General features: G+C 43.1%; 1 protein-coding gene across 11 annotated transcripts in view; it reads left to right on the forward strand.

Annotated features, from left to right (window-relative positions):
- The window catches only part of LOC100068447 (butyrophilin subfamily 3 member A3), an 89,013-nt gene that overhangs the window by 33,388 nt on the left and 32,972 nt on the right, over window positions 1-22,653 (forward strand). The window contains exons 1-10 of one of the 11 annotated variants that reach the window (XM_070244319.1): window positions 6,870-7,012; window positions 8,102-8,276; window positions 11,190-11,279; window positions 11,535-11,882; window positions 13,239-13,520; window positions 14,988-15,146; window positions 15,331-15,351; window positions 16,383-16,409; window positions 16,872-16,898; window positions 18,433-19,152. In XM_070244319.1, coding sequence (XP_070100420.1) covers window positions 11,195-11,279; window positions 11,535-11,882; window positions 13,239-13,520; window positions 14,988-15,146; window positions 15,331-15,351; window positions 16,383-16,409; window positions 16,872-16,898; window positions 18,433-18,962 — 1,479 coding nt within the window. In that variant the 5' untranslated portion in view covers window positions 6,870-7,012; window positions 8,102-8,276; window positions 11,190-11,194 and the 3' untranslated portion in view covers window positions 18,963-19,152. Of the gene's footprint in view, window positions 1-6,869; window positions 7,013-8,101; window positions 8,277-11,189; window positions 11,280-11,534; window positions 11,883-13,238; window positions 13,521-14,987; window positions 15,147-15,330; window positions 15,352-16,382; window positions 16,410-16,871; window positions 16,899-18,432; window positions 19,153-22,653 lie in introns of those variants that run through there. The other 10 variants (XM_070244320.1, XM_070244321.1, XM_070244317.1 and 7 more) reach the window with 10 other exon arrangements.

The following is a 22,653-nucleotide window of genomic DNA, read 5'->3' on the forward strand; positions in this document are numbered from 1 at the left end:
GGGGGATCCTGATCAGACACCCCTGCTCCCAGGGACCTGGGCCCTCCTGATGTCAGGAATTTGGATGATCTCTTCCTTGTGAAATTTTCCGAGCTCTCCGACTGGCTCTTTGAAACCCGTTCTTGAGGACATTTGAGGAGAAGCTTATCACTCTAGCTGTTTCAAGAAGGAAGGAAGGGGACTTCATGGGTTAGGGACAGCTTCTTTTTTCCCTCTTCTCAGTCGCTGAGGGTCCTAGGATGCCAAAGTTGATGTGGCTCTCTCTTGTTTCTTGCTCTTTCAGTAGCTAATGTGACTCTGGATCCAGACACTGCCTACTTTGAACTCTTTCTGTGTGAAGACTGCCATAATGTGAGGCAGGAAAATACATGGCAGGATCTCCTTGAGAGACCTAGAAGGTGTTTTCTGGACCCTTGTGTGCTGGGTCACAGTCCTTCTTCTCAGGAAGACATTACTGGGAGGTAGAAGTTGGCGACAGGACTTACTGGGAGCTTGGGGTTTGTGAGGAAAACACAGAAAGGACGTGGGGAATCACAGAGTCACCTCAAAATGGATTCTAGGCCTTGGAACTGTATGCTAATAAGCATCAAGCTCTCCCCTCCCCGAGGACCTTCCTCCCTCTGAGTGAGTCTGCAGCCCGGTGGGGATTTTCTTGGACTATGAGGCTGGAGATGTCTCCTTCTGTAGTGTGGTGGATGGGTCCCACATCTACACTTTCCCCCAGGCCTCTTTCTCTGGGCCGCTCTCTCCTTTCTTTTACCTCCGGTTCTATCACCCAACTTCTGACCATCTTCCACTGAGGCCATCAGTCCCCAGACTTTCTCTCAGTTGAACATCCAGGGAAGAACTGGACACTGGGGTTGAGGAGCCACTTCTAGGAAAAACAGTCCCAGAGTTCCACCTGATCCAGAGGTGGAAGTGGAGCCCCTCTGACCTTTATCACAGCTGAAGTCATTTCTTTCCCATTTTTCCATGGGAGTGAACAAAGTATGGAACAGTTTATAATGCACCAGGGCTGGGTGGTGCAGAGGGCCAGAAAGGACTACGCAACCCTACATAGTCTATCTGGTGTTGCCACCATAGCTGGAAATTGAAATAGGCCTCAACAGACAAGAAGTACTGATGGAAAGACTAAAGTCTAGTGGCTTAGAGAGGGATCTCTGTGATCTCCTGGATCCTCATAAAGAGAAGAAAGGCCAATGCCCACACACAGTAGTTGTCTTGAATGCCTGCACAACAGAGCAACAGCAGGAAGTTGGATTTGGAAGGGGCTTTGCTGTTTTCAGTCTTTTCATACAAGAACTTTATTTCATTTTTACCCACTTGCAACCCTGGGAGATACTAAATAAAGCGTACAGAGAAAAGTCACTTCTCCTGGTCACCTTCTGGTCTGGGACTTGATGTACATTCAACATTCTTACATCTAATGCCACATCATTCCACCTCTGAGAATCCAGTCATTCCTTCTCAAGCAGTTTCAGTGACCCTCTCAATGACACTGTTAACCCCAGATTTTTCAAGATTTCTTTTCTGATTAATGAATTTGTTTACTGCTCCTTTCCCTAAATAACTTCCTATTTTTAGATATTTTACTTCATTAACAGTTGAGTGCACACTCTTTAACTTTTTTCTAATACACACACACAGACATATACAGTTTTTGTAATGAAAATTGAACCTTGTTATCTGTATTGTCCCGTGACACGCTTCTTTTACAACACTAAATCTTAAATACTAATCTTATATTATTGATAATCAAGATAGTTTTCTTTCTTTTTTGTTACAAATAATGCTACTATAAACATTTGTATGTAAATTGTTTTTCATAAGTCTGATCACTTCCACAGAGTAAATTCCCAAGTGGCCTTTGTCATTAGGATAAATTCTTGAAAGTGCAATTGCTATACAAAAGAGACTGGAATTGTTGTTAAGTATATGTACACACTTATCTATTTCCTACAGGAAAGAAGTCTCTGTGTACATTTTGGTATCTATCAGGATCATCTCCTGAAGTTAACAGTGGAAGTCCACCCTTCAGTTTTTCAGTCCTTCAGCATCAATCCCAGGCTTCTCACTCTCCTCCACGGGAAACTCCAACCAATCGACTCTGAGAAGGAGGAACAAATCTACTTTTTACTTTACATACATTTCATGGCTTATTCTCTATGGAGCACTGTTGTAAGAAAATTGCATGAATTTTCTTATTTCTTCACAACAGCAACTCAAAAAGGCAGATGCTATTTTTATCCTTGTTTTACAGATAGGAAAACTAAGGCGCAGAGAGGATAAGTACTGGCACAAGGTCACACAGCTAATAAAGCTCACCCAGCAACCTGGCTTCAAAGTCTATGGTTTAACTACTCCCTATGCCTCCTCTCCTCACCAATTTTAAATTCAGTGCCCAATACCTACTAGATGGTAGGTTCTCAATAAAAATTTGCTGAATTAATGAATTTTTACTGCCTCTTATCACATACATTTCTCTCCCAGCATTTTATGTAAATGTCTGAATGAAAAGTCCTCCTGGGTCCCTATTTCCTTGGAAACTGTAAAGTCAAGAGATCAAGGTGTTGTGCCCAGAAACTCCTTATATGAAGTTCAGCCTCTAGGTTAGAAATCAAGGCAGCTTTTCTGTGCAAAGTAACTTAGATCCTCTAGACAGGAATTGAGGGGTTCACTCTTATTGATATGATTTCCAGTAGCAAAGCTTTTGATGGACTCTGAATTTTTGTTTTTTTATTTTTCTTTTTTAATTATTTTATTGGGGTCATATTGCCCTGTAACACAGGGTAAGGTTCAGGTTTTTATTATTATATTGCAGTTTCTGTATAGACAGCATCATGTTTGCCACCAATAGTCTAGTTTTTATCAGTCACCATACGTATGTGCTCTTCTATACCTTTTGCCCCACCCCCACCTTCCTCTCTGGTAACTGCTAATCTGTTTTCCTTATCTCTGTGTGTGTTTATTTATTTTCCACATATGAGTGAAGTCACATAGTATTTGTCTTTCTCTGTTTGACTTATTTTGCTTAGTATAATACTCTCAAGGTCCATCCATGTTGTAGCAAATGGCAAGATTTTTGTCTTTTTTATGACTGAGTAGTATTCCATTGTATCTTTACACTACATCTTCTTTATCCATTCATCCATGGATGGGCACTTGGGTTGTTTCTACATCTCTGCATTTGTGAATAATGCTGTGATGAACATAGGGGGAAATAAATCTTTTTGAATTATTGATTTCATGTTCTTTGTATAAATATCCAGTCACAGAATAGCTGGATCATACGGTAGTTATATTTTTAATTTTTTGTGAAATCTACATAATGTTTTTCGTAGTGGTTGCACCATTTTGCATTCCCACCAATAGTGTATGAGGGTTCCCTTTTCTCTCCATCCTCTCCAACACTTGTTATTTCTTATCCTGTCAACTATAGCCATTCTGATGGGTGTGAGGGGATATCACATTGTAGTTTTGATTTATTTTTTTAAATATTAGTGATGTTATAGGTCTTTTCATGTATCTGTTGGCCATCGGTATATACACTTTGGAAAAATGTCTGTTCATAACCTCTGCCCATTTTCGATCAATTTGTCCATTTTTTCTTCTTGAGTTGTATGAATTCTTTATATAATTTGGAAATTAACTTGCTATGGGATATGATTTGCAAATATTTTCCCTCAGTTGATGGATCATCTTTTCATTTTATACATGGTTTCCTTTGCCTTACAGACACTTTTTAGTCTGATGTAGTCCCACTTGTTTATGTTTTCTTTTGTTTCCCTTGCTTGAGTAGACATGATACTCAAAGAGACACTGCTAACACCAATGTCAAAGAGAATACTGACTATGTTTTCCTCTAGGAGTCTTATGGTTTCTGGTCTCTGTTCAAGTCTTTAATTCAATCTGAGTTAATCTCTGTGTATGACATAAGATAATGGACAGCTAATCTTTGTGAAAGGAGCCATAATAATACAATAGAGAGAGGAAAGTCTCTTCAAAAAATGATATTGGGAAAACTAGACAGCCATGTGAAGAAGAATGAAAGTAGACTGTGAATTTTTAAAAAGAAGCTTCTCAGTGAGTAATAAAGCAGGGAGCACTCAGAGAAGGGGGTTGTTTTGCTTCAGCATGACCATGGGACAAATACAGTTTTGGTTAACTATGTAATTGACTTTATCATATATGTCTGTAATGCCAACCTGATCACCGGCAAGAAAGATTGATACATTCTGAGGTAACTTTTACATTCTCACCCCTCTGTAATGGAATGCCCACTTCCCTATTTTATTTTGTCTCTGAACTCAATCCCATACTTCTCCTCAGCTTCCTTCAGAAGGATTTTATGCCTGCTCTTCCTCAAGTGATTTGGGGACCCTGCATATCCCACAGGTCCTCCAGAACATCGATCCTTTCTTGTGTCATCAGTGGAGAAGAGAGCACTTCTCTCAGCAGATGCCAGGGAATGGACAGAAGGGCCATGAGGCAGTGCTTGTCCCTGTCTCAAGCTGTTCCTGAGTGGCAGTCCTGGAGCCTCCTATTCACACAGCCTCCTGGAGGGAGCCTGGCTCTTACCAGGAGTGGCCAGGTACCTGGGCCAGACTATCAATATCTTTGGGGATGGCGAGGCATTAGGAGTTGAGATACACAGATAAATATACCCCAGTGATCATTTTAGAACATGTAACTGAGAGGCACTCCTACATTTGTGTTTCAAACAGAGCATTGGTGCCTCAACACTTCAGAACTGTGTTCTTTTACTTGTTAGGTGTGCTGAAGTACCCAGGGGAAAGTGCATTGGTGTTTTCAACTTACTTCAAAAGGCACCAAATAAATAAATAAATAAGGATTGAAATAAATAAATAAGGATGGATCAGGTAGGAACAAAAGGATTGATTACAATAAAGCAAGTATAGGAAAATGTTCTCTGCATAATTTAGATAGTAGGTATATTTGGTTTTCACTGAAACAGTCTTTCAACTTTGCTCTGTGCCGGAAAGGTTGCACAATAAACTGTTGGTAGTGAGAGGTGGGTAGGGAAGAATTATATTTTCTTGCTGATAACAGAGATCAGAAGTACCACTGGCTTAAATAAAACAAGGGTTGTTTTCCCTCTCATGTAAAATGAATTCAGAGGGCAGCAGTCCAGAGCTGATCTGCCAGCTCAGAGATGCATCCACGCCCCAGCCTCCTTCTGTCTTTACTCTCTTCCATCTCAGCATGTGGCTTCCATTCCCAAGGTTGCTTCATTGTCATGAGATGGTCCCTGCACTCCAGCTCCAAGGACCACATTCAAGGCAAAAGAAGGAGGAAGTAGGAAGAATATGGACCTCTCTTGAGAAACATACCCGACAACTCCCACCTACAAATCACTGGTTCAAACTTAGTCCTTGGTGTCTCCCATCTATAAGGGGGATGGGCACATGCAGGATCCGCCCCCCCCCCCCCCCCCCCCCCGCCCAAATTGGGTTTGATTCCTAAGTACAAGCAGGGACTAGATATTGCACAAGCAACAAGCCATGTCTACCATGTAGCTTAACTTCACACTGTTGGAATGTAATCAAATTCCATCAGCCAGGCTCACATTAAAGCCTTAGGAGCTTTAATAAGGGACTTGAGATGCAAATAAAGTGTCTTGGGAGACCATAGACCAAAGGCAAGACCAGTTCGTCCCAAAGATACCTTACAGAAATAGCCTTCACAGCCTATTCAGAGTCTAATCTCAGAGAGTAAAGAATCCTGTGGGCAGAGTAGAAACGAGTACATGTGAAAACATCACAGACTAGTTGCTCCAAGTAACTCAGGGTGGATTTGGAAGCATTTAACTGTTTTTTCAAATTGTTTTTTCCCCTTTTGCTATGTTATGAAGATACAATCACCAACCACCCTGAACCAGACCAAGCCTCACCACAAGATCTATGCCTATGACCTTTGTCTTATTTTTAATGCTGAGATCTCTCCAGGGGGAGCTTAGGCCTTATTACCATCCCTGAAGTGTATGTGGAAGCTTGTTTTCCAACTGAGCCTGTGCAAGCAAATACCCACCTCTCTCTTTTGAATATTTGTTCACCATCTGAAATGAAAGGTCCCTGCTTCTCTTTGTTTGGGGGATGCCATGATTCTGGAAATGATTCCTCATGGTCTGCTATTTGTTACAAATACACCTTACTTTGTGAGACAACTACTTCTGGGAAAGAGTCTGATTTAACTTGCCAGGAGGGAACCCCCTTTGGTTCCAGTGACAAAAATACAAAAGTAGCACAAATAAGGCACAGAGGGTGAAAGAGCTGCTCAGCAACACTCCAAATATGGAAATTCTGAAAAAGATAAGACACGTCCATCAGTCCCTGGCAGCACTGCCTCTGGAAAGCTGAAAATTAGATGATTTGCTCATGAATCTGAGACTTGAGTTTAAGAGGTGCTGAAAAGGTGGAGTGAATCTGGTTTTCTTTCCATTCATACTTCCATTTAGCTCTGTTGTAAAAGATGTCCTGCTCCATGTGCCCACCTTCATGCACACAGATGTCAGCAAATGGCCACAGAAACATCTTAATTAATATACCTCTTCCTCTCTTCAGACATTAAAATCGTGTAATTTTTCTGCTTAGTTCTGCTGATAATCTATTATGGTATAAAAGACATAAAACAGATGTAGATAATGAAATCCTGATTACACACAAACATACACGTGAATGATTCAAATAGGTAAACACAGAGAGACACAAACAGTGAGGGGATTAGAGCTGGAATTTTTCTTCATTCTGTACAATCCAGTACAGTTTTAGTTTTCATTCTACGTTCCTCACTGATGTCTGCCTAGCAACTGATGAGAAACACCCCTCTGAGCCAATCAAAAACCAATTCTTCCAAAGAGGGACTCTGTTACTGTTTGTCATAGTGAGCAGACTCTCCTCTTCCCTTTCTTCCAGAGGAGCATGTTAACTATAATGCAGAATTATTAAATCCCTTCATTCCGTGGGCTGTGATTTCCAGATGGGAATGCCATAGGGTAAGTGGGGGAAATTGGTAAAAGCCATGGCCACAGGCCCTGGAAGGACAGAGGCTAAACAGCTGAGAGTGGGCACAGGGAAGTCCTCACCCAGAGAGAGGGAGTTGGTGCTGGTGTGTGTGGTGAGCAGATGAGGGGTAGCGGTGGGAGGCAGCGCAAAACGTAGGGACCTGCATTGGGAAATTTGGTGGGAGGGAGACAACCTGAATGAGGAAACTTGCCAACTACATGTTCTTAGGAACTTCCTGTGGTCAGAAAGGAACACTGGACTCTTAGAATCTCTCCTGATCATCTCTGGGAATGTATTTTAAGAGATTTTAAAATGAGATGTGCCCTAAAGATTTATATGTAAAGATGTTCCTTACAGAATTATTTGTAATATAGAAAAATATGAACGAACCTCCATATACAAGATAGATATACATGTATAACTGTTGGAGGATGGCTAAATGACACAGTGTTCAATCATGAAGGGATTTCCAGACAGTCCTTAGCTCTTTTCAAAAAGACTTTTTATTTATAATTGTTATATATATACATATATATAAATATATATTATATATTATTATTATTATTACAGGTACAATTACTCTGCTGTCCTCAGAGTGAACATAATTTAATTTATAATTTTATAATTTATAATTTTATTAAAGAACTTTTATTTATAATCGTAACAAAATTTAACCCACTTTGGATACTTAAATCATATCTACATTTTGCTATTGTAGATTTTACTTCGATGAACAGCCTTAAACATAAATCATTGTGTTAACACTTGATTTTCCCACTTTAAGAGTAATTCCTACAAGTGGAATCTCTGGGTCAAAGAATGAAACATTTCCAAGGTATTTGGTATATATATACGGCCAAAATACTTCCAGAAACATCTACATTGTTATGGTGTGAAGTATATGATTACCATTACAGATTATTTAAATTTTATTATTTTACATTTTTCTCCATTATAAATATGTTTGTAATTAGGACCAAAAACAATAAATATCCTAAAAAACAAAGCCTATTACCCACTCTGAGGACAGCAGAGTAATTGTACCTATAATAATAATAATACTATTGCCCTCTCTCTAGCAGCACAGAGAACAGTTTGAAGAGGACAGGATGTGCTGAACGGCAATGTTTTGTCTGAGCGTGTGTCCAGATTTCAGACGAGGGTCTGAAGCACCGCCAGCTGCACAGACTTCTGCTCCCTTGTTCCCCGGCTGTTCCCAGACTTGCAGGTAGCCTGACTTGGGACCTCATGCTGGTTAGTTTTGGCAGAGTTGTTATTTTCTGAAAAAGTAACATGCTACTGTCACTATAATTACTTGTAACAGTTATTCATTGTTAAATTATACATGAAAACTTTTTGAATTTAAAACCTTCTTCCAAAATATAGTGTCAAAGACAAAAGTATCTTACACTCAATCCTCAGTTCTCAGAGTAGCATGTATCCTTTTAGAACTTTCTTAAGGCAATTATACAAACATGTATATACAAATTTATAACTTTGTTTTCTTTTAAATAGAATCATTAAAATGCGCTTTTTGTTCACTTAATATGTCTCAACTGTCTGGGTTAGTGACTATAACTTAGTCTTAACTGCCTCATTAAATTCCTTCATAGCGATGAGCCATTAACTAAACAGTTTCCTATCAGTGACCTTATAGGTTTCTGATCCTTTTTTTAGTTCTAAATATAACGCTGCATTGTCATCCTTATACATGCTTCTCTCTGGACACCTGCAAGGGTTTTGCTGGAACAAATATATGGAAGTGGAATTGCTGGGCCAATTATACACATTCTAAAGTTTATATTTCACATTGCTTCATGAGTTACTGAAGTTTAAACAGGCATTGTCACATGACTGAGATCACACAGCTTGTCAACCACAGAGCTGTTAAATAGTTTCCATCCTGTTTTGTACCTATACCTGACAGCTAGTGGGCCTGGCACATAGTGTGTGCTCAGTAAGTATTTGTTGGGTGAATGAATGAAAAGATGGATGAGACCTGGTCTTATCCCTAGCTGTCCCATTCACTAGCCTTGTGATTCAGAAATGCTGGGTTCAGCCTCTGACTGACTCCAGAGCCTCCATCAAAGAGTCTGCCTGGATTTTAACCAGAGTCTTATGGTGTCCTGATTCAAACTTAGTGATGGCCATGGGTTGAGGCTTAGAGGAGTCCACAGTGTTGTTCCAGAGAAGGGCACACCCTCAAGTCATTTGTCAGCACCCCGTTCCACCTGATGTCTTCAGGGAAGGAGAGGATGCATGATGGGAGAAGACCAGGGAGAAGTGAGAGGCTATGTCCAGAGATCTCAGTCCTGTCTCTGAGTGATCCACCTACGCCTACTCTCAGGCTCCCCACTATCTAGGGATGCAGCCAAATCTGGGGATGTTAGGATGGAAGCCAAGCTAGAACTCCAACTAAAACCCAGTCTTGACAGCTGGCAAGGGCCCCACACCTCCCTTATCACAAATGTTCACAGTGATGCCACATACCTTGCCTAAAACATAGTAGAGGTGTTTTTCTGAGCCAAGATACAGTAGGGAGCACTGGGCAGCGTGTGGGGAGTCTGCCTCTGAGCTGGGAGAACCCCAACACTTTGTAGAGTCATGAGCTTTATGGGGCTGCTGTGAGATCCTAGCTTGACATATTTGCCCCTTCTTTGCAAGTGCCAGCTCTTATATCTCTGCCTCAAAAGATGTTTCTCTAGCAGTGGAAGGACTAAGACCAGGGAGTTTATCCATTGCTGGTGAGCCCAGAGGCTATCAGCCAAGGAACATTGATGAACACCTGGGGAAAGGGAAGACAGGAAATGAATAATTTCCTTCTCAGGGATATTTCTTTTCCAAAGAACTATTGTGAAAAGGTTCTACTGAGGCACAACGAGTGCTAACACTCTGACAGGCATATCCAGGACACACTTACTCCCTGAAACCACTTCATTTAAAAATAGGAATAAATGCATTAATATAGGCAAGTCCCAGTGGGAGCATATGAAGCTGTGCATGGCTCCCTAAGCCAGACCAAAACAGCATGTCATTCTAACGGGAGACGCTTGTCTTCACAAGGCTCCACCTCCCCTCCTGTTGTATGACAACCATTTAATGGGATCATTTTAACTTGTATAAAATGCTAGTGAATATTGATGGGTTAATATATTACCCCTCATCCATTCACTCATTCAAGAAATATTATTGAGAGTCCCATGTGAACCACACACTGTTCTACAGGGTTGTTACACATCAGGAAACAAAATTGATCAATATCCTTTCATGTGGAGCTTTCGTTCCAGCAGGTGGAAACATAGTAAACACATAATATGTTTGATGATGAAAATTCAATGGGGAAAAGAGAGCAGGCTCAGGGGGACGGGAGCAGTTTGCCATAATCCTGTGGTCAGAGAAGGTCTCATAGAGGAAGCAATCTTAGAGGAAAGGCTTGAAAGAGGTGAGGGAATGAGCCTTGTGGATATCTGAGGGAAGAGAGTTCCAGGTAGAGGGAAGAGTGAGAGCCGAGGCCCTCTGTCCTGGTCAGTTTAAGGACCAGCAAGAAGGGCAGTGTGGCTGGAACAGACAAGGACAGTAGGAGAGATGAAGTGAGAGGTCAGGTCTTGGAGGCCCATGTTGGCCATTGTGAGGACTTCAGCATCTACTCTGAGTGAAACGGGAGTTACAAAAAGTGCTGAGCAGAGGAGAGACATGATGTGACGCAAGGAATGTTCTGGCTGTTGTTTTGAGCATAAACTGTAGGGGACACAAGTGGAATCAGGGGACCCAGAGAGGAGGGTCCTGCATTAATCAGAGTATGATGGTGGAGGCTGGGACCTGGCTGTGGGAAAGAGGAAGGATTCTGAACATATTTGGACAGCAGAGCCAAGGATTTCTTGATGGATTAGGGGTAATGTATGTAAATTCAAACCTACATACATAACATTTATGGTAAATGTATGTACTCTTAACATTACATATTTTTATGCTTGATTTTCATGTTGAGCTCAAAGGTTAAGAGATTCCCAAGCAGACATTTTGACAGAGGAGGATCTTGAGTCACCACACTAGTGACTGTGTGTTTCACCCTGAGTCGACGCTGGGGAGGTGGAGGTTTGATACGGAATTCGTGATCTTCTTCCACGTCATTGTTTCTGCCTGACTCTCTCCATCATCTCTCTGCAGCACAGATGAAAATGGCAAGTTCCCTAGACTTCCCTCTGCTTGACCTCCTTGTCTGCCTCATCTTGGTCCAGCTGCTTACCCCTTGCTCAGGTAAGGAACATTCCGCTTTTATGTTTCTGAAGCTGACAATTGCCTATTAGTACCCAGTCAGAACTTCTGACAACTTCTCATACCTGGAAGTCCCATCCAAAACAGAAGGTGTGCATGTCATTAAGACAAATTGTACTTCTGTTAGAATCTTGTTTCTCTCTAGATTTTTTTGTACCTCACTGCCTCTACATGAGGCCCCTTCCCTTACCATCATGGCCCACTCCTTCTGATGGAGCTTCACCTTTTAATGACCAGGTCAGTTTTCTGTGATTGGACCCCGTGGGCCCATCCTGGCCATGGTGGGTGAAGACGCTGATCTGCCTTGTCATCTCTCCCCGAGAATGAGTGCAGAGACCATGGAGCTGATGTGGGTGAGATCCAGCCTTAGGGAGGTGGTATATGAGTATGTAAATGGGAAGGAAATAAAAGAAAAACAGATGGCAGAGTATCGAGGGAGAACTTCAATTTTAAGAGATGGCATCACTGAAGGGAAGGCTACTCTCCGAATTTACAACATCAGACCCTCTGACACTGGAAACTACCTGTGTTATTTCCAAGATGACGACTTCTATGAAAAAGCCATGGTGGAGCTGGAGGTTGCAGGTGAGCATCCAAGTTTTGTTCTGAGATCTTTCCTCTGTGATTCTGGGGGGCAGATGAATATTTCATGCTCCAAATCCACCTCATAGCACTCCTGGCTGGTCACTAGGATCTGCCTCCACTGCTTTCCCTCTTTGTTTCAGTTAGGCCTTTGGGAGAGACACAGGTTTTCCTCTAGAAATAATCTCTCCTGTACACTATAGTATCAAGTAAAGAACTCCCTCATGCTGGCCACCAGGGTCTAAGAGACGAATTGAAAGGTCAGAGTTAGGAAGGATAAGAAAATATCTCGTCTGTGACAGCACACAGCTTTTTTGGTTCAGTTGTGTTCCAGACCGCTTCTGTGGCTCCTCCACGTGAACACTGCTGTGGGCCTGGGGAGTCACACCTGCAGGACATCTGTGCTGCCAACGTTCTCCAGCCAAAGGCCCCTGGAACACACCAGCAGTTGACCAATTTGTGTTGATTTAATGTTGCAGGGAGAGTGTCTCAGGCAGAGGGTGTTAGAGAAGACTCGGTATAGAATTTGGGCTTGTGTTAGGGGAGTTGGAGGGGGATTTATGGAAGTAGGGCTTTGGTCTGGATTGAAAGCCATCAGGAAGGTGGGATGTGTGATACTATGGATGGGTGTATTAGTGAGTCTTACTAAGGAGGAAGACTAAAGTAAAACCCAAGCGGTAACTGGTCAAGGAGCAGCAGTCACTCATAGCCAGGATAGGGAAATGTTTGGTCATGACTGTGGTTTGGACAGTGTTCATATTTTTCTCTATGTTCAAACACAATTGTTGAGTTGTCCTGTTTTTGTCTTGACCCATCGTAGTGACAAAATGCCCCTGTCTGATGCTGATGTTCCATGAAGTTGCTTATATTCAACAGGAGAACACTGAGACCAGGCTGATGTTCAGATATCAAGGGTTGCATTTCTCTGTGTCAGGGCACTCTCTTGCCCTGTGGCTTCTGGCTGGATTTGGTCAATGAGGAGCCATTGCAGAAGATGAGAGAAGTGAGAGAGGAGAGAGCGGTCTAGGTACTTCTCCTCCCAGTTTTCTCCCTGCAGGACCTTTCCAGCTGACTGCCCTCACTACATGACTTTATTTTTTTAGGTCTTCAAAATGGCTTCTTTTCCACCCTCCTTTGGGTTTAGAGGTGGGTGGTAATAGCTCCATTGTTCCTGGCCCTGGGGTATTGTACCATCCCATGTAATTTTCCCCTCACCATGACCACACTTTTGTAAATAGCTCCTTAATGAAACTCCCATTGAGTTATCTAATGTGAGTGTGTCATTGGATTCCTGGTGAAACTCTCATCAATACAGGAGGCTTCTTTGAAAAGAATTCAGGCTCATTTATCCTTCCACAGCACTGGGTTCTGATCTTGATATTGAGATGAAGGGTTATGAGGATGGAGGGATCCATCTGGAGTGCATGTCCACCGACTGGTATCCCCAACCGGAAATACAGTGGAGAGATGCCAATGGAGAGGACATGCCAGCTCGGGCAGCATCTTTGCATGAAAATAGAGCAGGTCTGTATGCAGTCACAGCATCTGTGATCCTGAATGGCAGCTCTAGGGAAGGGGTGACCTGTATCATCAGAAATCCCCTCCTCAACCAGGAAAAGACCACCAGGATTTCCATCGCAGGTCAGTACCCCACTTAGCCTCAGATACACTGTGCTGAGCTGTGGCCATTGAAAGAAGGAGGATGTGTGATTCTCTGTTGCTGACTTGGGTCTCTGCAGTGAATATAAGGCACAGAGCAGGATCCAGAGCTTTCTTCTTACACCAGGGATGTTTCTTTTCTCCAAAAGCTGTTTATGTCACAAATATTTACTATTTCCTTTGTGCCAGGAACTGTGATAGGCAATGTGAATTAGGGGAATATGGTAAAGATCAGACCCTTAAGCAAAGACAAATGATAAAACTGGAAAAAATGTGCACAACTGGTATCTTATGGAAAGAACTAATATCCTTAAAATATAAAGCAATGCAATAGAAAATGAGCAAAGGATATGAATTATTAGTTCACAAAAAAGGAAATAACACAAGATGTTGTCCTATCTCACGCAATAGAAGAATGTGTATGAAAACATTTCCACTTGTGAGATTGGCAACAAAACAAAGGAAAACAAAATTGAGGTGGCAGATAACACACTCTCGTGGCAGGAATGTGGGGAGACCGTTACTTTTAGAAATTTATTGGGACAATCTGGTATGTTTTTGGTACAAATTGGCGCAACTTCTATTGGGGGCAATAAGTGGAATTTCTCCAAATTACTTAATAAATATTGATCCAAAATCCCACTTCTGGGAATTTCTCTGACAGAGGTACTTGCCTGTATGAAATGACTCATGTAAAAGGCTATTTCTTGTAGCATTAATTACAATAGCAAAAAGTTAGAAACTATGCACAAGAACTTCTATGCAACAGAATACTGCACAGCTAGGAAAGAAGACACAGACATTCTCTGTATAATAATATGGCAAGATCTCCATGATGAAGAGAAAAAGCCACCCGCAGACCAGTTTGTATAGAATGCTGTCTTTGGTATAAAAATAAATAATACAAGTATTCACTGTATGTCAGGCTCTTTATAAGCATTAATTTAATCCTTTAACCTTATGAGTGAGGTCCTATTATTACCCCCATGTTATAGATTAGGACACCATGAACAGAGCAGTTAAGTAATTAGTCCAAGATCACACTGCCAGTTAAATGGAGGAGCCAGAATTTTAATGCAGGCCCTCCAGCCCCAACATTCCTATTCTTAACCACATATTAAGCTGACTAATGAGAGGCTAATAAATGGGGGTAGGGAGGAGGGACTTGGAAGACTTTTAGACTTTTTCGATATTTGAACCATGTACATTTGACCTATTGAAAAATTAACGTAGAAAAAACATTTGATTCTGATGCTCAAGTAACTCCTATTCACATGTGAGAAGCAGACAGTTCAAGATAAGTAATAGACTATTTTGTAGTAAGAGTTTACCGAAGTCCTCCCCAAAGTTCCCTGAGACTTTTGGAGGACAAAGATCATTTAACATCATGAGATCAACTCTATGATTCCAGCCCTGGGGGTGAGAGGCTAACGCTCTATTCCATTGCAGACCCCTTCTTCTGGAGAGCCTGGCCCTGGATCTCCACACTGGCGGGGACCCTCCCAGTCTTGCTGTTGCTTCTCACAGTGGCCTGTTACTTCGTCTGGCAACAGCATAAGGAGAAAGAGAAAGAGCAAGCAGAAAAGAAGCAGGAACGAAGGGAAAGAGGTATCAAATCAGGGAGAGAACCTGAGGCACTGGCTTAGGGGAGGGTGCCCCCCAGGATCTCACCCCATCCCCACCCCAGGCACCCACCCCTGCACTGGGTCATTTGTAAGTTTTATTTTCCAAAAGTCCTCCCCATTCAATCCCCATAACAGTAGTGTCTTTTTTTTTCCTGCTTATTTTCCAGAGTACCTCCAGCTTGTACTGCGTAAGTTCAGATTCCCCCAGGGGTCAACTCACGTCTTGGTATCTCTGCATTAAGCTGCTTCATGACTCTTCAGGTTTCTTCCATTGCAAACTTAAGAGACATAGACTGCCTGTCATGGCTCATGCCTCAGTGGCTCTGATATTTTCTCTGAATTTGCATCTAAGACTCTCCACTCCGATATTTTCCAGCTGGTTTCCTCACCCTTAACTCTTTCTAGGACTGAGAAATATCCCAGATGCCTTTAGAAGGGAAAGAAATAAGGGTGGGTGAACTGGGAGAAACAGTGGGGAGTATTTTTTTTTAGTGGAGAAAAGGGGCTTCAGTCTCTTTCCAGGAGGGGCTTACAGGCTCATCAGCCCATCAAGTCAACAGGGAATATCCAGGGTGCATTTGAAAAGAAAGGAGCAGGAAGGGATATAACCCCCTGGATAAAGTGCCTTCCCTATGCTAGGAACCTCACTAGTTGCTTTACGTAATCTGTACCCTGCTGAGAAGAAAACAAAGAATGAAAAGTTTAAAAGAATGAGAAAATCAGAGAAGAAGGAGAGGGAAAAGTGTGTCTTAAGCAAAGGAGTGGCCACAGTGTCTCAGTTGTCATGGATTTATTACAACTACATTTAAAATATAGAATCTGAAATTTCCACATTAAGTTGCCCTATTTTCCTCAGAAGTAGAGAGGACGTAATACAGCTTGAGATCGATGGATTCTAGTACACATACACATACTCGTGTACACACAGTAACACCCACACCCAGGTATGGGAGCATAGATACGTACAGAATAGATCTGCCGGGTCTCAGCTGGGAAAGCACTTACATAGTGGCTGTGGTATCATCAGCATGCAATTTATGTTCTCAGATATGGTATGAAGGAGGAGAGGGGAGGAGAGAATTGAGCAGGCAGAGGGAGAAGATGGGAAGGGTGGGGTTCAGGGTCAAAAAGAACAATTACATGGATGTAAAACAAGAGAAAGGAAATGACTCAGAAATGACATGTTTCAGGTGGCATCTCTACCTTTCTTCCATTGTAGGTGGAGAGAAGTCTCAGGACTATGCTGGTGAGTGACCATGATGTTCTCTAAGCTTCCCAGCACATGTGTACTAAGCATTTAAACCTTTTCTCTGCTGTGTGACACATTGGCATTCTCAGTAAGAATACTGAAGATCTAGCCCAGAGGCTCATTTTCTGTGGGGAATTTCACCCCTGCTTTTCTGGAGCCTCAGAAAGGACCTTCCAGATAAAACATCTGGGCATTTTCAGCCACCCCTCACCCTGCTGGCACACATGCCCAAACCATAGCAAAGCCTGACTGTGTCAGCTGCAGCTCCATCATGATGGAGGGAAGGACGTCCACTGTTTTTGAGATGTCGTATGTCTGATTCAGCAGAGCTGTAGATGAAGGAAGCTGCACATTGGAAGAGACTGAAGAAAGAGAGAGAGAAAAGGCTTAGTGAGGAGAATGGGTGGGAGGAAGAACACAAATAATGCCTTTTCCTTATCTGTGTCTCCTGCCTTTCAGAATGGAAGATGGCCTTCTTCCAAGCTGGTGAGTGAATCACTGTATGCTCCCTAGGACAACAACCTGAGGGACCATACGCCTATTTTCTTCTCCAACTTTCAAGATTCTGGGAACAAAATTCCTCATGACGGGGAGAGTTCCGGGTGTGTGATTTGAGGTCCTCGTCTCAAACCTTAGTCCATCTCCAGGGCCTTCCTGCTGAGAGCCCAGAGAACCAGGGAGGATTGCTCTCCTGGCTTCCACAGATCTTCATGGGAAGGAAGAGGCATAAAGGGTAGATTGAGGGAAGGAGAGGCAGAGTGAAATAATACTGCAGGGACAGTGAGGATGTGGAATGACCAAGGAGAGAAGGCAATGAGCTAAGGCCTTTGCTTTTCTCAAGCTTTTTATGCCACCTCCTGCTGCTGTGTGTCCTAAAGTAACTTAATGTTTCTAAAGTTTAGTTTCTTCAGTTTTAAATGATGATCATAATCCCTATTATGTGAGGGCTGAGGTAAAAACTAAATGAGGTGATGAATGTGTTTTGTTCAAAAACCAACAAGAAAGAGATGGCATGTTCAAACTGGGTGGCTGAAAAAGGTTTAGGAAAGGAATACTTTACAGAGATGGGAGTGGGATTAAGGAAAATCAACAAGGGAATGTGAAGTGCTCCAGGGCTCACAATAGTGGGGAGGTGTCACCACCCCTAGGCTTGAAGGAATAGAGAGAGGGAGCAGTCACTGGAGCCCAGAGGAAGCTGTAGCTCAAGGCCAGGGCTGCCTGAGAGGAGTCATGCCTTTGCTAGAGCATCACTATCTGACGTTGGCAGGGAGGAAGTAGGGGAAACAAACGCTGTTCTTCTCTTTTCCTTCTGCTTCCAATTAGCACCTCCCATTAGCCAAACCCAACAGGTAACCACAGTCAAGAGCACCCAGTGATGTTGTCCATAGAGGCTAGATTCCTGGGGCCCAGAAGAGGGTAGAGAAAGGTGAAGAGTGGATCTGGGAGCAAAGAAAGTCCCCAACATGGCCTCTAGCACAGAAAAGGCATGGAGCTATTATGTTATCAAGGCTCCTTCTCCAGGACCATCCCTGTGCTACATATAAAACTTGTGCTGTCTTTTTCTACTTTAGAGATTAGGATTTTTATCCCCATTTTCCATATACAGAAATTGAGGCTGAAAGACATTGTATACCTTGTGTTTATAGAAAGAGAGACTATAGAAAAGGAAAATAACTCAGCTCATGAGTGGTAAAGCAAGGATTAAAATGTAAATCTATATAATTATAAAGCACAGGTGGGTAAAGTCAATTTGTGGAGGGAAGTAAGAAAAAATATGGAAGGACGCAGCCAGCTTGAGATGTCGAGTTAGGCAGACCCTGACCCTCAGCATTCCTGGCCACTGAACACAAGACACCTGGGCCTTTTGTTTGCTATTATTGAGAGAGTTACATTCAGGGCTGACTGGGGACACTGGACACTGGACTCAGACCTCCTCGGCCAGACCCAGGTCTTGGAGTCTGAGGCTCTGAGGTCTAGGAACAGTGGCTGACCCCATGGTCTGTGCTCCAACTTTCCGCAGAGGATGTGATTCTTGATCCAGACACAGCAAACCCCAAACTCCTTGTTTCTGAGGACCAGAGGAGCCTGAACCTGGCAGACGCACCACAGAATGTACCAGACAATCCTAAGAGATTTGATTACTTTAACTTTGTGCTTGGATGCAAAAGCTTCACATCAGGGAGACATTTCTGGGAGGTAGAGGTGGGGGGCAGGGAACAGTGGCTTCTGGGGGTGTGTAGGGAGAATGTGGAGAGGAAAGATCATGTTTCTATAAACCCCCAGAATGGATTCTGGACTATGGAGCTGTCTCATGGGAATGACTATCATGCTTTCTCTGGCCCTCGGACCAACCTGACAATTGCCAACCCTCCTCAAAGAGTGGGGGTATTCCTGGACTATGAGAGTGGTGAGGTCTCATTCTACAATGCCCTGGATGGATCTCACATCTACACCTTCCTGCGCACCACATTCTCTGGCCCTCTGCGGCCTATTTTCGAAGTTTGTACTTCGGATCCCACTGCTTTAACCATTTGCCCAGCACTCACATGAGTGCGGACTTCCCTGGTTACTGAACTAGTGTCTGATCTTTCCCTGGAGACCCCAGTGACCCCAGTCTCTGCTGGTGGGAATGGGGACCCTCAGGTTGAAGTAACAGCCTTGCTTTTCCTGCCCAGCCCAGAGCTGAGGGCCTCCTCCTTAACAGCAACACATCACGACAATAAAATACTTACTAAATGCCCACACTGTGTGAAGCACTTCACTCATATTAATTCCATTATTCCATATGACAGTTGAGTTTGGTACCACTTTATTGTCTCCTTTCTGTTGACAAGGAAACAGGGATGCAAAAAAGTGAATTAACTTGTTAAAATTGACTCAGCAAGTGAGTGAGAACTTGGATTTGAACAAAATTAACTAACATTTATAGATAACTTGAAATATCCTGGGTGCTATGCTAAATGCTTTAAGTGAATTTCACTCATTTAGTTGCTACAATGGCTCTGTGAGGTAGTCTCATTTCAAGAATGTGGAAACTGAGGCAGGGCCAAGTTGAGTATCTTGTTATTGACAGAGAAAGTTGTGCTGCCAGGAGAGGTTTGACAGCTGCCCTACCCCTACCCCCTTGCCTGTTTTATTCTCCAGACCCTCTGCCTCTGTGGTGAAGCGACCACAGGCATCCCTAAGTTTCCCTTCCCAGGGCACCCCAGGGTAAGGATCACTGTAGGTGACCATAGAGGCCACAATCTACTTGGTTCCTTCAAGGTCGGTTGTCAGAGCCTAGGCCGGGTGCTTCAATGGATGCAGGGTGACGTGGTCCAGAGAATGAATTCACAGGGACTGCATCATACAGGATGTGAAGGGACTAGAGGCCAAACTCTTAACTAATAATGGGCACATGTGTACCCACTCTGTCAATGTGATGCGTGATCATGGAGCCAGAACCAATCCTGCTACTTTGAAGGTCTCTAGGAAGCCTAACTGAGCACCTAAAGATTGACTGTGGAATAAGAATTTGGGAGGAAGGAAACTAGATGAACTCTAGTGATATTTTTATCACACTTTAGAAACCGTCTCCAGGAAAGCGATATTTCCACCTCTGATCATTCGCTAATCTTCACAGATGGTCCTTTCAACTGATGGATGCTGGGGAAAGGTTACTCTTCATTATCATCACCATTATTGGTCACCACTGTATATCCTCTACCCAGCATGTGGTTGTCAAGTTCCATTTGTTAAATGGATTTGTTACTAATCTTCATTCTTCAACTGAGCTCTTTCTAGAATTTAATCCCTTACAGTTTATTTCCTAAGGTGTCGCAGTTTACCTCATTGCAATTTTTTCACAAAGTTCTGATTGTATTAGTTTTCTATTGCTGCCATAATAAATTACCGCAAATTTCAGGACCTAAAACATCATAAATTAATTATCTCACATTTCCGTAGGTCAGAAGTCCAACACGGATCACACTGGGTTAAAATCAAGGTGTATGCAGGCTGTGTTCCTTTCTGGAGGCCTTAGAGAAGAATCTGTTTACTTGCTCACACAGATTTTTGGCAGAATTCAGTTTCATGAAGTTCTAGGACAAGGTTGCCATTCCTTGATGGTTGTCAGCTGAGGGCTATTCCAGCTTCTAGAAGCTGCTACCTTCCTTGGTTTATGGCCCTCTTCCTCCATCTTCAAAGCATCAATGGCAGGTTGAATCCATCTCAATCTTTGAATCTCTTCTGATTCTTTTTCCATTGACTCTCCTTGACTCTTCTGACTTCTTCCACTTTTAAGAACTTATGTGTTTAGATTGAGTCTACTCAGATAATCCAGGATAACTTTACTAAGAACCCAGGATAATCTTCCTACTTTAAGGTCCAAAACCCTAATTCCATCTGTCAGGTTCCTTTTACCATGTAATGTACCATATTCACAGGTGGCAGAGATGACAGTGTGGACTATTTAGCCTACTGCACTTACCATATTCACAGCCTGGCTCACTCTGAAGGAGAATGAGACCTCCATCCTGGTAGGCCCCTATATAGACTAAGGGCCTCCATGATTGGAGATTCCTGTGAATCTTTGGAAAATTTATCTGTAGCCCTTTAATCACTTGCTAGACTCAGGTGTATATGTCAGAGTGTACTTCTCCAGAAAAGATAATTCTTACTGTTGGACACAATGTTCTGTGCAATTTCTACCTAATCCCATCTCTTAGTTTGGGTTCTTGAAAAACTGACTCTGAGTCAAAGCCTTGGTTTCATGTGGTCTATTTGGGAAATGTCCCCAGGAAACCCAAGTTTGGAAATAAATAAAACGAAAAAAGCCAACTAAGTGACAAATGTCATTCAGGGAACATTAATTTTGGTTATCATGTGGGCAACTTGGCAGGATCCCACCCAGGACGCTCTGAGAAACCATGTGAAATTTTGGGATATACCTCAGAATCCTTCTAAAAAGGGTGGGGAACCTGGGCCATTGATACAGTACTCCCATCCCCCATTGGTTGAAGGTGACCCCTGGAGTGTTACCTCCCCTGCACTTCGAGTTTGGGCTTTGTATATGCAAAGCAGCAAGCGTCATTGGCGTTAGATAAAGCTCTCAGGTGGAGAAGAAGAAAGGCAAACACCTGGAGAGTTGTTATCTTAAAGTAGAACAAGGGACTATGGGATTGGGCATCAACAGAATTTATTTATAAAGTTCTGCCTCTGAGAATATGCTGAATGCCTGTTAAGACCTGTCTGCCCTCCCTCAACTCCCATCCATTTAGCAGTGGTGACTTCCTGTCTTCCAAAACATGTCCACATAACGTGGCCCAACTACCCTCTGATGTAGACTGCACCTGTGATGGACATCTGGCCCAGACTACACCAGAGGTCATTTCTTGCATATTTTGATTGAATGGCTCAGTGATATGAAATGAATTATACCTGGTTAATAGCAGGTATGCATGGGTGCTGTGGGAAGGCATTTTCCATCCACAGTGTTGTCTAAAGAAGCAAAACAAAGGTAATTTACAGATAAGATAGGCGAAGCTGACATGCAGAGAAAATAATTCAAGAAGGAGAGAGTTTGAGAGTGGCATCAGCAGCATGGCAGAGTGAGTGGTTCTCTTTGTCTCCCCCTCTTCGAACTACAACTAAATGGACATTCATTGATCAATGGAGGGTAGCCACACAGCACCTCATGATGCCTGAGAGACCCATGCTGCTATATATCGGAAGGTGGATGAACTACCCCAAGGGAGGAGGTGGAGATAGATGAGAACTCTCCAGCCTAAGACAGCCAGTACATATGAGCAACTGCTCTCCCTACTAAAGTGCTCATAGCCCCAAGGGTGAGCATGCACCTTGGTGTGGCTATGGAAACAAGTGATTGCAGCCCTGAGCGCCCCATGATTACTCTTTGGTCCAGTGGGAAAGCCCACAGTCCCACTACAGCCCCAGGGAGTAATTTGGGCTCAGACCCAATGGGGATGCCTCGCCTACCAAGCTGAAAGGCTGGTGTGACCTAGGAGCAGATGTGGCTCAGCTGCAAGTCGGGGTCAACAATCCTCTGGCTGTCTTAAATACCCATAGCTCTGCTGCAGCCCCAAAGGGGAAAGTGAGACCCAGTGGGACTGTGGAAGTGTGTGTCAACAACCCTGAGCCCCAGCATGATTGCTCTAGGTCCAGTGGGAATGTCTGCAGTCCCACTGTGGCCCAAGGGAGTGACTCGGGCTCTTACCCAGTGGGAAGGCCCCTCCCACCAAGC

This window comes from Equus caballus, chromosome 20, assembly GCF_041296265.1.
Source record: "Equus caballus isolate H_3958 breed thoroughbred chromosome 20, TB-T2T, whole genome shotgun sequence".
NCBI classification, from domain to species: domain Eukaryota; kingdom Metazoa; phylum Chordata; class Mammalia; order Perissodactyla; family Equidae; genus Equus; species Equus caballus.